At 62.0% G+C, this 13,786-nt stretch overlaps 1 protein-coding gene across 1 annotated transcript in view; it reads left to right on the forward strand.

Moving 5' to 3' along the window:
- Positions 1 to 13,786, forward strand: part of TMEM132D (transmembrane protein 132D) — a gene marked incomplete at both ends in the record, with an annotated part of 206,851 nt that overhangs the window by 47,775 nt on the left and 145,290 nt on the right. Inside the window, one exon of the mRNA XM_084253162.1 lies at positions 10,794 to 11,685. Within this exon, the coding sequence (XP_084109288.1) occupies positions 10,794 to 11,685 (892 nt within the window). The remainder of the gene's footprint in view (positions 1 to 10,793; positions 11,686 to 13,786) is intronic.

The following is a 13,786-nucleotide window of genomic DNA, read 5'->3' on the forward strand; positions in this document are numbered from 1 at the left end:
TCTGCTGTCACTGCGTGATGGCTGCTTCAGGCTACTAGAGTCCTACTGAGAACAAGTGGAAAAGCTGAATAATACAACAAAAATATGCTTCGAAATATTAAAGAGCTATTGAGGCAGAGGAGCCAGGACGTTGGGGGGAAGAAAGGAGACACGGTGGTAAGCCCCACGCGCCGAGAGATGTTTTCCTGGACATTTGCTCATACTTAGCTGGAGCAGAGAGAGAGAGACAGAGAGAGAGAGAGAGAGGAGAAGAGAGAACAAAGTCAAAATTCAGATGCTGAGAAGAAAGTGGTAGTGAAAGTTCCTGGAAGCTGCAGTTTTCAGAGTCTCACGGATCTGGATAGACGGGAATGAGAGTTCATTTTATGCAGAGGAATGAGGGTTTTTAATGATGCCTTCTGAAGATTTCACTTTATTAAAATGGAAGAAAAACAATGAAAATAAGATATTCCCTTCAAAGACTATAATCCAGTTTCAAGTGAACTCAACTCCTTACTGGAGTAAGGCAATATGACCTGATTTTTTTTTAAAAAAAGATTTATTTATTTATGCTACAAGAGCTGGGCACAGGCCAGAGATGCCGGGGGTGAGATGACTCAGCAGAGACAGAGCGGGGAGCAGAACAGGCAGACTGACTGAAGTACACTGCCAAGGGGTGCAGTGGGGAGACAGCGGAGGTCTGCTCACCATGTGGGTTGCTCCCTGGCCGGCCGGGGATTGAACTTGTGCTGCAGAGGCTGTGGATTGCTTCATAGTGCAGGGCTTAACCCCTTGCGCCACCAGGGAGACCCAATATGACCTCATTCTGCTTGCTTTCGGGAAGCAAAGTCAGCCATCTCCGGGCAAATATGCTCTATGTGGGTATTCGATAATCCTTTATTCAGAGTGTCTGGCTTGTGATAAGAATGTTCCAGGCATACAGAAAGCAAGATGAATAGAAAAAACAGAAAACTTCCATGGAGCTAATACAACGTGAGGATTGACTCACCAGATGTACACTTAAAACAACTGGGATTAATATGCTGTGTAAACAGATGGCAAAGTAGGAAAATTTAGCAGAAAACTGGAATCTACAAAAATAGAACCCCATGGGAATGTTAGACTCAGAAAATGTGGTGATTGAAATCAAAAACTCTATTTGGATGGTTTAGTGGAAGAGTAAACGGAGCTGAAGGGCGGATCAGTGGACTGAAAAATAGGGTGTTTGAAAATACCCAGGTGGAATCCGAGAACGAAAAAAAGAGAAACTCACGGAAGATTCTGTGCACTGTGAGATCCAAGTGTAATAAACACACACACACAACACCTACACCCACCGACACACTCACCACATGTACACACACCACACCCGCACACACACCACCTGCACACTCACAGCACCCACAACACCATACGCACTCACAACATCCACACAGAACACCCACACACTGACAACACCCACACGCAACAGAGACGCAACACTTACACACATCGTAGGGCATTTTCTGAAAACGAGAAAAAGTTTTACAGCAGCCGCAGAGGTGGAGACACAGGGTGTGGAAGGGGCCGCAGTCCCAGCCAGCGCCACGTGCCGTCTCCCGGGCTCATGTGCCGAACGAAATCACTGGCAATCCAGAGTAATATACACAGCGAAAATAGCTCCGAAAGACAGCTGGGACACATTCCTGTGGCGGAATGAGGTGCGCTGCGTCCAGCAGGGACGAGCAGACAGCGAGGAGTGCTGCTCGGGAGCCTCGGAACACGCAGGCGTGCTGTCAATCCCGACGAGGGTTGACTGCAGCAGGCAAGCGCAGCCAATGCTGTGAGCTTTAAAATACCAGTGAAATTAATCTGTGAGACTATTAGCACCAGACCTGACAGGTAATTAAGTGGAGCAAGTCTTGCACGTTCCTGCAATTGTCTGGGACGTGATTAAGTGCAGCACTTTATGAGAAATGAAGTGATTGCAGATTCAGGTTAGTGATTGCTAGAAAAATGTCTAAAGAATAGTTAAAAACTATAATCAATAATCTAATGAAAAGGAAATTGAATAATAAAAGTACCAGATTGGGAAGGAGGAACGAGGTCTGGATGTCGGGATGGGCACAAACCAAAGAGCAGGCCCAGGGTTGTGTTTGTGTGTGACAGGGCTGGACAGCTCGACCCGATGATGGGGAATAGTTGAATTAACGCATCTGAGAGATCAATCCCCACAGAGGTGGGAAGTGAGAGGACTGAAGGGGATCCCCTAAAACCTGGAAAAACCTGCCCTAAGCGCCCTACGCGTAGACACACATCGTTACAAACATCAGACCATGACTTTTTGCAGCAAGAAGAGTCATCAAAGAAAGATTTCGCATTTCTTCGTGTTGTATCATCCATGGGGCAAAGCGATTCTGGGTTTATATACACGTTTTCCTAGGTCTTCATCCATTGCAAGAAAAACAGTCAAACTAAAGGATAAAGGGAGAGGTTCAAATCCTCCTGGGGGATTTAACTCCTGCTTCTCAGTAACTAGTAAAGTGAGTGGATACACTTTCCAGCGGAGTGAAGGAAACGGGAGCAACACAAAGTCCAACAGCCTGAGAGTCCTTCTGCGGCCCGCGCGGCCGCCCGGCCCTGGCGCTGTACTGGTGCCTGGAATCTGGACGCTTGTTCTCAGCCGACAGCTGTGTCAAGCTGGAGGTCAGTAACGAAGCCCGGCTGGAAAGCCCCCAAATATTTGGGAAACACAGGTCAAAGTCATCCTCGTGTCGAAGACGTCGTCATCATGGAAGATGGACGGTGTGTGAGTGGAATGACGCTGTGGCCTAGAACTTCCCGGTGGCAGCCGCAGCTCACACAGACGTCAGAAAGGAAGACCTGGCAATGAACGATTTCACTCCCATTGTAAGACGCTAAGAAGAAAATAGCAGATGATAGTCCCAGAGAAAGTGGAAAGAAATAGAATATTGGCAATAAAGTTAATGAGATGCAGTAATATTAGAGAAAACCTGCTAAGTCAGAAATCAGTGAAAACGGATTTTAAAATTTGCTGTGGGAATTCAGAAGCCGCGGCCGAGAGTGGGGAGCGCCGGCGAGTCCCCGGCACACGGCGCCGCGGGGGAGCCTGCACGCTGGCGTGAGGGCGGGCGCAGCGACGGGCGGCCGGCTGGGCAGGCCACGTGCCCTGGGTGCTTCAGCCAGTGACACTGCGCAAGAGCGAGGAAGGGCAGTGCTGGAAATAAAATATCCCGGGTCGGATGAAGAGCTGATGGACAGATGGATCCTGGTGTCCCTGCATGACAGCCCTGCAGGATAGCTGGGGAGCGTGACCCAGGGGGTCTCCATGCACTATATGAAAAGCAAATGGATAAATCTTCTAGAAATCAGGAAAAGATGCATCGAAACCCCGAAAGAAAGCAATTCTCGGACACAAGAATTACTAGCTATGAAGGAAAATAACAAATGGAATTACAGAAAGCCCTAAGGATGCCTGTTTATCCAAAGACGGAAAGGAAGCCACAGACAAGCCGGGGATGGTCTGTGGATCTGTTAGGGGGAAAGGATGTCCTAAAGCTAATCCCACGCAGGCTTTGTGGACCCCACCCCCACCCCAGGCCAAAGCCATCAGGACACTGGGAAAGAGGAACCCCGTCACCGCCAAGGGGAAGGTGCTGGGGCCTGAGGGTGGGGGTAAGCAGCCAGGTTGGGTATAAAGCCAGACACGTGGGCCTTGGGGGATTTTTCCCTTTTTGGCTCCCCGCCAGCTCGCAGCGTCCGGCCAGCTCGGAGAGTGCCTTTGGGTTTCCAGGTCGGCAGATCGGGGAGGACGCATGAAAGACTTTATTTCCCTATTTTCTCTCTGAGTTGTCCATTTCCTCATTTCCCCTCCCTTGTAAATAAACCCTTTATGACCCTTTCGTGTGTGCCCGCGGTGGGGTATTAATAAGTCCCTTTTAAGCGCGCGGGTGAGGACCCCCAGTCAGGCACCCCATTTTGTATCGGGGCTCTCCGTAACAGTTCTGCTGTCAGCCGGTGGCTTTGTGTCTCCAATCTGTAAAGAAGCACAGAGCGACAGGGCCGGGAGGCCTGCATGGGAAAACCTGCGAAGGCGCCTGCGCACAGGCCGTGGGGATCCCGAGGAGTGGAGAGGTCGCTCCCTGCTTCCTCACGCGGGGAACGCCCGTCAAACTACACCCCAGCGTTTAACACAGCAAGGTCTGGCAGTGCGGTGATCGCGGGGCGGAGCGGCGGGGGCCGGTCGTCGCCTGGGCGCCGCGGGAGGGCCGTGGCAGCGCGCACCTGTCACCTGCGCCTCTCACAGCAGCGTCCCCACGGCCTGCCGCTCAGCAGTTCCGCCCCGGCCGCACACGGGCGGGGTCCGTGGAGCTGCCTTTGTCAGGCCCCGAACCGAAGCCTCCCGGTGCGCACCAGCTGGCGGCCGCGGGTTGAAGGAGGCGGGGCCCGTGGCGGGCTGACTTGTGTGCCGCGGTGTGAGGGGGAGGCGGCCACGCGGGTGAGAGGCGCGGGCACGGGCGGCCGTGTGGGACACGCGAAGCCTCTGCGTGCCGCTGAACACACGCGGACGGCGCTCAGGCAGTGGCACCCCCGCCAGCGTGCGCGTCAGGTCCGGGCCGGGTGACGCGGTGGGCGAGCAGGGTCTGGGCAGTGTCGGCCTCGCCCGCACACCCCCGCGCCTCCTGCGGGCCGGCCACGCGCTCGGAGCAGAAGGCAGGACGTGCAGGCTCACCTTGGCCCCAGTTCTCTCCAGATGTGGCTGTTACGGTGCCAGGCTGTCGCTTCTGGGAGCTTCACATTCCCAGAAACACCGAGTGCCAAGTACAGAGGCTGCCCACGAGCCCGCCCGAGTGCGCGCGAGACGCTGACGCGCGACAGCGCTGCGGGAAGCAGGGGTCACCGGGTGTGGTGGCAGGATGGCACCGTGCAGGCTTTCCGGTCCAGCGACGGGGCAAGGGGAGCCCTGGCGCCCTTGGCGCTTTCTCAGGCTTTTATTAGGCTTCTACATGTGGTGCCGCAACCAGGTCCGTGGCAGGCAGGGGTGCCGGGGGGCCAGGAGGCTTCCAAGCCCCCGGCAAGTCGTCACTCTGGGCTTCTCTAGCTTCTTCTGGCGTCCCCGTGACGCTGCCATTAGAGCCCCAGTTTCAGCCCAGGTGCACCCACTTACCCTGCCCACACCCCACTCCAGGCGCCGCCATCGGGCGTGCCTTCAGGACCGCAGGGACCCCTCATCCATCCTCATGGCGGGAGGGCAGGAAATGCCCTGCACTGGGCCTTGGGCATTTCATGGCTTGGACAAGCTGCGGGTGGTTCTGCTGCCCCAAACTTCCCGTTCTCTGCCGGTCCCCCCCCCCCCCCCCGCCCAGCCCCCTGCCCTCGCTGTTCCCTTTGTGCCTTTTCCAGAACATCCTGTGGCTGGAATCAAACGTGCAAGCTTTTCAGACGAGCTTTTTTCTTGCTTAAGAGCATTTATGTCTCTTCCGCGTCTTCTCAGGCTCGATAGCTTGTGCGTTTTTGCGTGAATTACACTCTGGATGGACGACAGTTTATTTATTGAAGGATGTCTTCTTTGCGCCCACATTTTAGCAGTTCGGTATAAAGCCGCAGTAAACATTCGCGCGCGGGTTTTATGTGGACATAAATGATCAACTCCTTTGGGGAAATACCAAGCAGCGAGATTGCGGGTAAAGCCCGTCTGGTCGTGCAGAAGCTGCTGCGCCGTCTCTGTGGTGCTCACCGCAGCCCGGGGAGCGAGGCCTCCGCCCGCCTCCCGCCCGCACCTGAGCCCGCGCGGCCTCGGCTGCTTGCACAGGTGTGCGGGGGCGGGGCACACCTGCCCGCTGCTGCGCTGCTGAGTTTCCAGCTTGAAAGCTGACGCCGCCCTGAGCGTGTGACCCAGACTGCTGCGCATTTCCCTGCTTTCTCTGTCCCGGGCAGGCCCCCAGCGTGCGGTGAGTGACGCGGAGGGGGCTCCAGACTCCTGGATGGTCAGCCGTCTCCCGACACACGAGCACACGTCAGCCCCGCGTGGGTGTGGCCGTGGCTGCGAAGGGCGTGGCTCAGATGTCCGAGCTCCTCATCTTTTGAGAACTCCGTGTGCAGCTCGTAAGGGAAGCGCTGCCTGGCGCGGGCCTGGCTGAATCTTTCTCTCCAGAGTCTGTAGTGACAGGTCTGGTCTCCCGTCTCTTCTCAGCGGGTTTGCACACTCACGTGGCCTGAAGCCCTGTCTGGCCGGGCGTAGGCGGAGGCGCCGGCGCCCTCGCCTTGGCGTTCACACATGCGCATGTGGGTTTGCACGCCCAGGCTCCCGGCTTGCACAAGTGGAGTGCATTCTTCACATAAGCAACTTCGCTAACTGCGTCGGTGTCGGGTAAGTGAAAAGGTATCAGGCTTTCCTGCCCTCCCGCCATTAGGAAGGATGACGGATCCCTGCGGCCCTGAATGCAGGCCTGATGGCGGCACCTGGAGTGGGTGTGGGCATGTGTAAGTGGGTGCACCTGGGCTGAGAGACGGGGCTTATAAGGGCGGTGTCCCGGGGACGCCCGCAGAACCACGAGAGAGGAGAGCGGAGAAGCAGAGACCACCAGAGAAGGCCGGAGAGCCCAGAAGAGTGAAGGCTTGCTGGGGGCTGGGAGGCTGGCAGCCTCCGGGCCCCCCAGCACCCCTGCCTGCCGTGTACACAGTAAAATCCCAATAAAATCCTGAAAAACCCTGAGGGCTCCAGGACTCTCTCCTTCACCCCGTCTGCTTGGATCATAGAGAACCTGCACTGGCCTATCCTGCCACTACAGTCGGCGACAGGTGCAGCACAGGGAAGCACAGCCAGCTGAGCCCGGTGCCCGGGGGAGCACGGATGTCCCAGCCACCGCCCTGGACACACTCAGACAAAATGTTCCCGCCATGTTGAAAGCCCTTGTCAGTGTGGGCCTGTGTGTATCCGGCCGCTCTCCTGCGGGGACACCGGCAAGGTCTGCAGACATTCTCGATTTTACCAGCGGGCAGGGGACCTCTGCTGGTGTCCAGAGGGTGGCGGTCAGGGGCTGGCGGGTGGTCAGCAGTGCCCATGACGACCTCCTGCAGCGAGTCTGCCTCCGCGCTCCGGGTCAGAATCCCTGAGAAGACCATCTGGGTCCCGGGTCGTGGTGAGTGCGCGCTGTCCTGGAGCCGGCCACGAGATGCGATGAGTGGACACGATGAGACTGGTCTGCCCTGGACTGAGCCCGGGTGGCCATGCTGCCTCGGCCCTCCGGCCGGCCTGTCCCTGGGCAAGACCGCTGCACGCAGACCCATCATGGGCCCATCCCTGTGCGTGTGCTCCAGCTGCCCCGCCCGGGTCGCCAGCGGCCAGAGACGTGCTGCTCCGTGTAGCCTGTCCCCGCCCGGGCAGCGCCGGGCACCTGCCATCAGCTGCGACATGGCCGAGCGAGATGGGTGCGGCTCCCGCCGTCGGGATGGCCACACGGCTCGACACCACAGCCGGTCGCTCTCTGACTCTCGCGGAGTTGCGGACTGTGGCCGGAGCAGCCAGAGCTTGCTCTGTGCGTCCACCCTCGGCTCCTGGGGGAAGAGGCCACAGTACAGCACGTTTCCCGAGTCTTCCAGGGACGGGACTGTGCTGAGGATGAGGCAGACTCCCTCCTGGAGCCCCGACCCGCAGCGCCGAGTGCGGGAGGTAAGTGAGCTGGTGCTGCTGCTTGCTTTCTCGCCCGTCTCGCCCCCGTCTCGGGAGCCCCCCCCTCCCGTCTCCGGTCTGGGGCTGCGGGCAGGACTCGGGGCCTCCTCGTCCTCTGAAAGCCCCTCGTTGGCTCAAAGGGCAGCCGGCGGGCGTCCCGGAGCAGAGTCTTCCTTGAAGAGCCCTTCGCGGCCCGTGCGCCCCACACTGCGCCCCAGCACTGCGCGTGGCCGGGGAGCGCGCTCACCCTCGCCCTGGGGCGGCCCCCGAGTCTCAGCCAGTGGAGACGGACCACCACGGCCTGCTGCTGTGGCCGCCACCAGGCAGCCCCTGAGAGTCCTGGGCGTGGTGGACAAATCTTGCTGCTTTCACCGCGTGAACAGGGGGGGCTAGTGACAGTCCAAGTGCGCCTCTCGCTGCGAGGCCAGGCGTGGGGCGCAGCGCTCTGGGGGAGCGGTTGCACCAGGGGGAGGCAGCGTGGGGCCTGGCCCTTGGCCTCTGCTCGAGGCGGCCCGGCAGCACCAGGAGGTCGCGCCTGCCCCAGCGCCTGTGCCTGCGAGGTCGGCCGGTCCCCTGGGCTGCAGCCCGGCCTCCTCCGTGCCGGGTGCCGCGGCCGGGAGCTCGAGGGTGCGGGCTCCTGGGACGTCTCGGGGAGGGGAGAGCTTGGCTATGACGGCCCCCCGGGTTCCAGCACAGTCTCCTCTCAGTCCCCCGGGCAGGGTGGAGCAGGCTTGATGTCCGTGGGCTTGTGGAAAACAAAAACCGAAGGAAAGAAAGAAAAAGGAGAAAAGGAAGCGGGCGAGCGGCCAGCTTGGGGCGTTTCCCGGCAATGAGCGTGTGGGCTGGGGGGGGGGCAAACAGGCTGCGGGGGGCGGAGGTGAGCTGGGAAATGACCCCCGCATCGTGGCGACCTCCTGGGGCGTCCCAGATGTGCCCGGCTCTGCCCGGGAGGGCGAGTGCCGGGCGTGACCCCGGGCGCCCCAGGGGCAGGGCCGGGCCGGCAGGAGGGCGCCCCGGACTCTCCCTGACTCGCGTCACAGGGACACTGCGGAACGTCCCCGGGAGAGGGGTCGCTGCGGAGCCTCCACCCTGCAGGCCGGCCCACGGCCCCCGCGGTGGACGAGGCTCCGGGCCGCCAGGTCCTCACCGGCCCTGCTGGTGCCGGTCCCCTGGCCATGGGCCTTGGTCTCGCGGGAAGTGACCTCTCGCCCTCGCTGACGGGGGGACGCCAGGGGAGCGAGGGCAGGAGGAGGACGGCTGGACTCACAGAGGAACGTAAAGGAACAGACACAACCAGACCCAGAAACCCCAGAAACCTGGCTGTAGACTTGGGGCTCCCGGGGTGGGGGAGGGGAGCCTGGGGCAGGGCCAGGGCTGTGGCGGGGGGTACGGGGTGCCGTGGTGGGCGTGGGTGGCGAAATACATCCGAGAGGGGTGGCCCCGCCCCCCTAAATGATAGAGTGTTGCCTCCATAAAAAATGATAAATCCTGAAAAATAAAATGAAAGACAGTCGGCCAAATACTGATCAATGTTGATGTTGACTTACAGGGATTCGTTGTAACTATGGTCTCCCCTTTTATGTGACTTTACATTTTTTAAAGATTTCTTTATGCATGCAAGAGCTGGGGTACAGGCCAGACAGAGGTGTGGGGGCGAGGATTCCCCAGAGACAGCGGGGAGCAGAACAGGCAGATCGACTGCAGACAACGCTGAGGGGAGCCGCGGGGAGTCAGGAGAGTCTGCTGCGCCGTGTGGGCAGCTCCCTGGCCGGGGATCAACCTCGTGCTGCCGAGGCTGCCGGTGGCTTCACAGGCTGTGCTCAACCTCCTGCGCCCCCAGAGAGGCCCCCATGTAACTTTAAATTTTACAGACTAGATCTTTAGAAATGGAAACCGCATAATCCGGCATGAGTAAGGAGTGACGTCATGGCTGTGCCGTCCGAGTTTCGAGGGAGAAGCTGAAGCTGCTCCTTACCGGGCGGGACCACCTGAAGCCACCACATGGGCGGGCCAGGGCGGCCGCCCCACGGGCAGCTTCCGCGGCACCGCACTGGGCGAGACGTCACGGCCCTGCCCGCTGGCCCGTCCGCGCTGTGGCGCGGGGAGCTCTCCTGCGTGCGCTCGGGCCGCCGTGTCGGGCTGGCTCTGTCGAGGCGTGGCCGAGCCTCTCCCGAGTGTCGGGGCTGCACCGGGATCTGGCAGGTCCTGGTCCCGGAGCCCCGGGTCACCGAGGCCCAGGGCTGGCTCAGCCGCACGCCGACGCGGCAGCCCGCACAGGCCCCGCTCTCTGCCCGCGCGGGATGGCAGGGCCGGGCTGGAGCTGCGGTCACTGTGCAGTGACCTCCGGTGAGGGGCCCTGTGCCAGGCGGGGCCTTGCCTGGAAACCAGCCCCCCAGAGCCAGCGGTGCTGCTTCTCAAACCCTACGTTGGCTCCTGAGTTATGTAACTGGCTGTGTTTTTCTTACAGAACAGGAGCACGCTGTAAAAATAACGTTTTGGAACTTTCCCCAGGGAGGGAAGTGCAACCAGGAGGAGGGGGTGCCTCGCGGATGGGGAGCCTTGGGAGGGAGGGCGCCCGAGCCTGGCTCTGGGGACATCGGCCGAGACTGGCTCAGGGCCTGGGCCACATCGTGGCCTCTGGGCTCTGCAGGACTCTCCAGGCGAGTCCACCAGGGTCCCCTGCCCCCCGTGTCTGTCCTCGTGCAGCCTGGGACATCCCTTCATCTCTGTCCCTCGCGCTGCCCAGTGGCTGCTGTGCCCCTGGAGGGGGAGCGTGAGGGCCCTGGGCTCCCGGAGTGCTCGCCTGTCTGGCCGCGTTGTGGCGGCAGCTCCCGTCTGGGGCTGCGTGTTCTCGGCCTCTGTCTGCCCGTGGGGGTCTCCTGGTAGCAGGAGGAGAGCCAGCCGTGGGCACGAGGTGTCACCGGAGAGCCCCGGCTGCCCGCGTCTGAACTCCCATGCGCGCAAGTGTCCCAAGGGCCTGGGAAGGCGCTGGCCTCCCTGCCCGAGCGGCGAGCGTGCCGAGGCCGCAGTGCGTGGGTTAGAAAGTCGGGGCGGCAGGAAGGCGGGTGTCGGTTCCCAAGGGGACGCAGACGCCCGAGTGGGGTGTTCCTCGAGTTCTAACTCGCCTCCGGTTCCCCCACAGTGACTGAGAGCCGAGGGATCCTGGAGAGCACCCAGAGGTTCTCGCTGCTGCCCACCTACCTGCCCGTGAGCTTCCGCGTCCAGCACGCCGACACGGCCTTCTTCCTGAAGGAGGCCAACCAGGACATCATGCGCAACTCCAGCCTGCAGTCACGCGTCGAGTCCTTCCTGGTGCACAGGGCCCGGCGGGCGCCCGTCCTCCGCGCCAGCTACGGCCCCTTCTCCACCGAGCAGGCGGTGCCCCCGGACCTGCTGCTGCCCGCCAGCCCCTTCGGGCCCAGCCACGTCTTTCCTCTCAACTGGCGGCTGCGCGCCCACATCCTGCGGGACAAGGTCTACCTGAGCCGGCCCCGCGTGCAGGTGCTGTTCCACCTGGTGGGCCGGGACTGGGCCGAGCGCGGCGCCAACGGGGAGGCGCTGCCCTGCCTGCGGCTCTTCGCCTTCCGGGAGACCCGCGAGGTGCGGGCCAGCTGCCGGCTGCAGGGGGCGCTGGGGCTGTGCGTGGCCGAGCTGGAGCTGCTGGCCGCCTGGTTCGGGCCCCCGACGGTGGTGGCGGGCCGGCGGAAGGCGGGGGCCCCGCCCGAGGGCAGCCCCGTGGAGCTCTACTACAGCCTGCAGCCGGGGGACGCGCGGGGGGGCTGCGGCGCTGGGGGCGCCCAGAGGAGTGGCGGGGCCCAGCCGGGCCTCGGCGACATGGACGAGGCGGGGCCCCCACTGCAGCGGATTGGGAGCGTCTTCCTCTACCAGACCGCCGGCAGGCCTCCGCTGCGGGAGGTGCGCCTGGACCGCCACGTGGCCGTCCACTACGTGCCCAGGACGGCGCGGCCCGGAGATGTGCTCACCTTCCCCGTGTCCGTGTCCAGGAACTGCTCGGAGGACCGCTTCACGCTGCGGTGAGTGTCCCATGGCCGCGGCTGCGTGCAGGGACCTGTCTCGCCCCGGGAGCCGCGCTGCCCAGGGCCAGCCGGGCAGGCCTCACAAGCTGTTTCCTTGCCAGGGCGAGGCCCGGCTGCCCTTTCCGGCCTGGCTGTTTGGCGGGGAAGGTCGTCTCATTAGATCCGGGGGCTGGTGCTGCGCCTGGGGGTGCGTCCAGCAGGCCTGGGGTGCTGAGTGTCCAGCAAGGCCCTTCACGGACCAGACGGCTGAGTGACCGCCGGCCGAGACGGTGACAGTGGTTGGGAAGGAGGGGCGGCCGCCCGGAGGCTCTTCCCAGAGGCTCTTCCTGGCACACGGCTTCGGTGTCGGGCACCAGCCGCAAGGCGGCCGTGGCGGTTCCCCCGGAGCAGGGGAGCGCCCAGCCCAACCGGGGGAGCTTGTGAATGCGGAGCCGAGTGGCCGAGGGTCTCGCGTGGGGTCACACTGCGGAGAAGCGCGGTGCCCCTTGGGGGGTCGGGGGTGGAGGCTGCAGGCGGGGCCGGCTCCCCCTGGCTGGTTTGCTCTAGCGCAGACGGGTGTGACTGTGGTGGCGCCGGGTGAGGTGGTGCGGGCACCAGCGCCGCTAGCTACGGAGCTCGGGAGCCGGCCTGGAGGCAGAGGACAGGGCCTGCTGTGCTGTTTGTGCCTTTCCGAGAGGACAGAGGTGAGCCCTCTGGTCCCGCCCATGGGGGGCGTCTGCGCTCGCCCCAATGCTCCCCGCCTTCCCCCCCGCCCCCCCAAGCTTGCTCCCTCCCTTCCTACCGCCTCTTCCTTTTTGTTAAGGCTTGAGTTGGTTTAAGAAAAGATTTTTCTTTTGCTCCGTTCAGTCTTGTGGGTTGTCAGCCGGTGCTGGGAATTCCTTTTCAATTTCGACTGGAGACGGCGCACGGCAGCCGGGGAGGTGGCCCCGCGGACTCTCAGCTGCCGAACCTGGGCTGGGGCTCCGTGAGGCGGGGCTCACCGGGGCTGAGGCGCTGCCCGGGCCCCGCCCCCGGCCTCTGGAGAGCAGACCTTGCTCCCTGCCCCCCTCCTTGGGTCACCGGCTGGTGTGGAGGCGCGCGTTGCAGGTGGGGGCCGGAGCGCTGGCCTCGGCAGTTCTATCCTTCCCGCCGTTCCTTTTGTTGGCCAAGCGCGTGTTAATTTCTGGGCCCAGGGCTCAGACCCCAACCTCACGAAGCTTCAGCTCTGCGGAGGGGTTCCCGCAGCCAGCTTTGTCTGGAAGCTGCTTTCTGTGCCCCAGGGACGTCCCCAAGCACTGCATGTGGCTGCCACGGGCCCTGCTGGGGCTCCTCGGCCCTCCCAGAGGCGGGAGCACAGCCAGGCCGTCTCCGGGCAGCGGCGGAGGGTCCACGCCTTTGCACATCCAGAAGCAGACGCCTTGGGAGTGTTGGGGTGCTGCCGCTGCCGGACATGTGTAGCAAAGGCGTGATGGTGCAGTCCACGCCCGGAAACTGTGGACACGGCCTGTTGCGCAATTGGAGCAGCGGCCGGTGGGCGCTCCGCGGGCGCAGGCCTGGCTGATGGGCCCGGAGCACGGGCACCACCCGCGCTGCCTCCGTTGTGGCGGATCTGTGCATGGAAACAGCTGGAGGTGCCCCCAGCTTGGGCGAAGCGGTTAGTCTTTCACCTGAATTTTCATAATGAGAAAATAATAAACCTGTGCATCTTTTTTAATGAAGTCATTTTGACACTAATCCAGCTCCCAAATACCAGGAACCAGCGCGTGGCCAGTCTGTCCTCTGCTCCGCAAAGCCCTGACAAGGCTGACCAGGCAGCCTCGGGCCTTTCTCTGAGATGGTGACCCGGGCAGACGGTCTGTGTCCACAGGGTGAGCACCACGGGGCGGCCTTGTGTGTCGGTCAGACTGGCAGGGCCCCGTGGCCGCTGAAGGCTGCCATGGTGGAGGGGCCGGGCGAGCGGCCACCACAGGAGGTACCTGTCCAAATCCTGGCAGGAGCTGCAGCCGCGTGGCGCTCTTTGCCCCAAGTGATTGCCACCCACCCCCCCCACAACATTTCTGTGCTGTGATCCTGGAGTGAAGCCACGGCTCCGGGGCTGCCTGCCATTCTGGGAACCAAA

Source organism: Talpa europaea (assembly GCF_964194135.1).
Source record: "Talpa europaea genome assembly, chromosome: 14".
In the NCBI taxonomy this organism is placed as follows: Eukaryota; Metazoa; Chordata; class Mammalia; order Eulipotyphla; family Talpidae; genus Talpa; species Talpa europaea.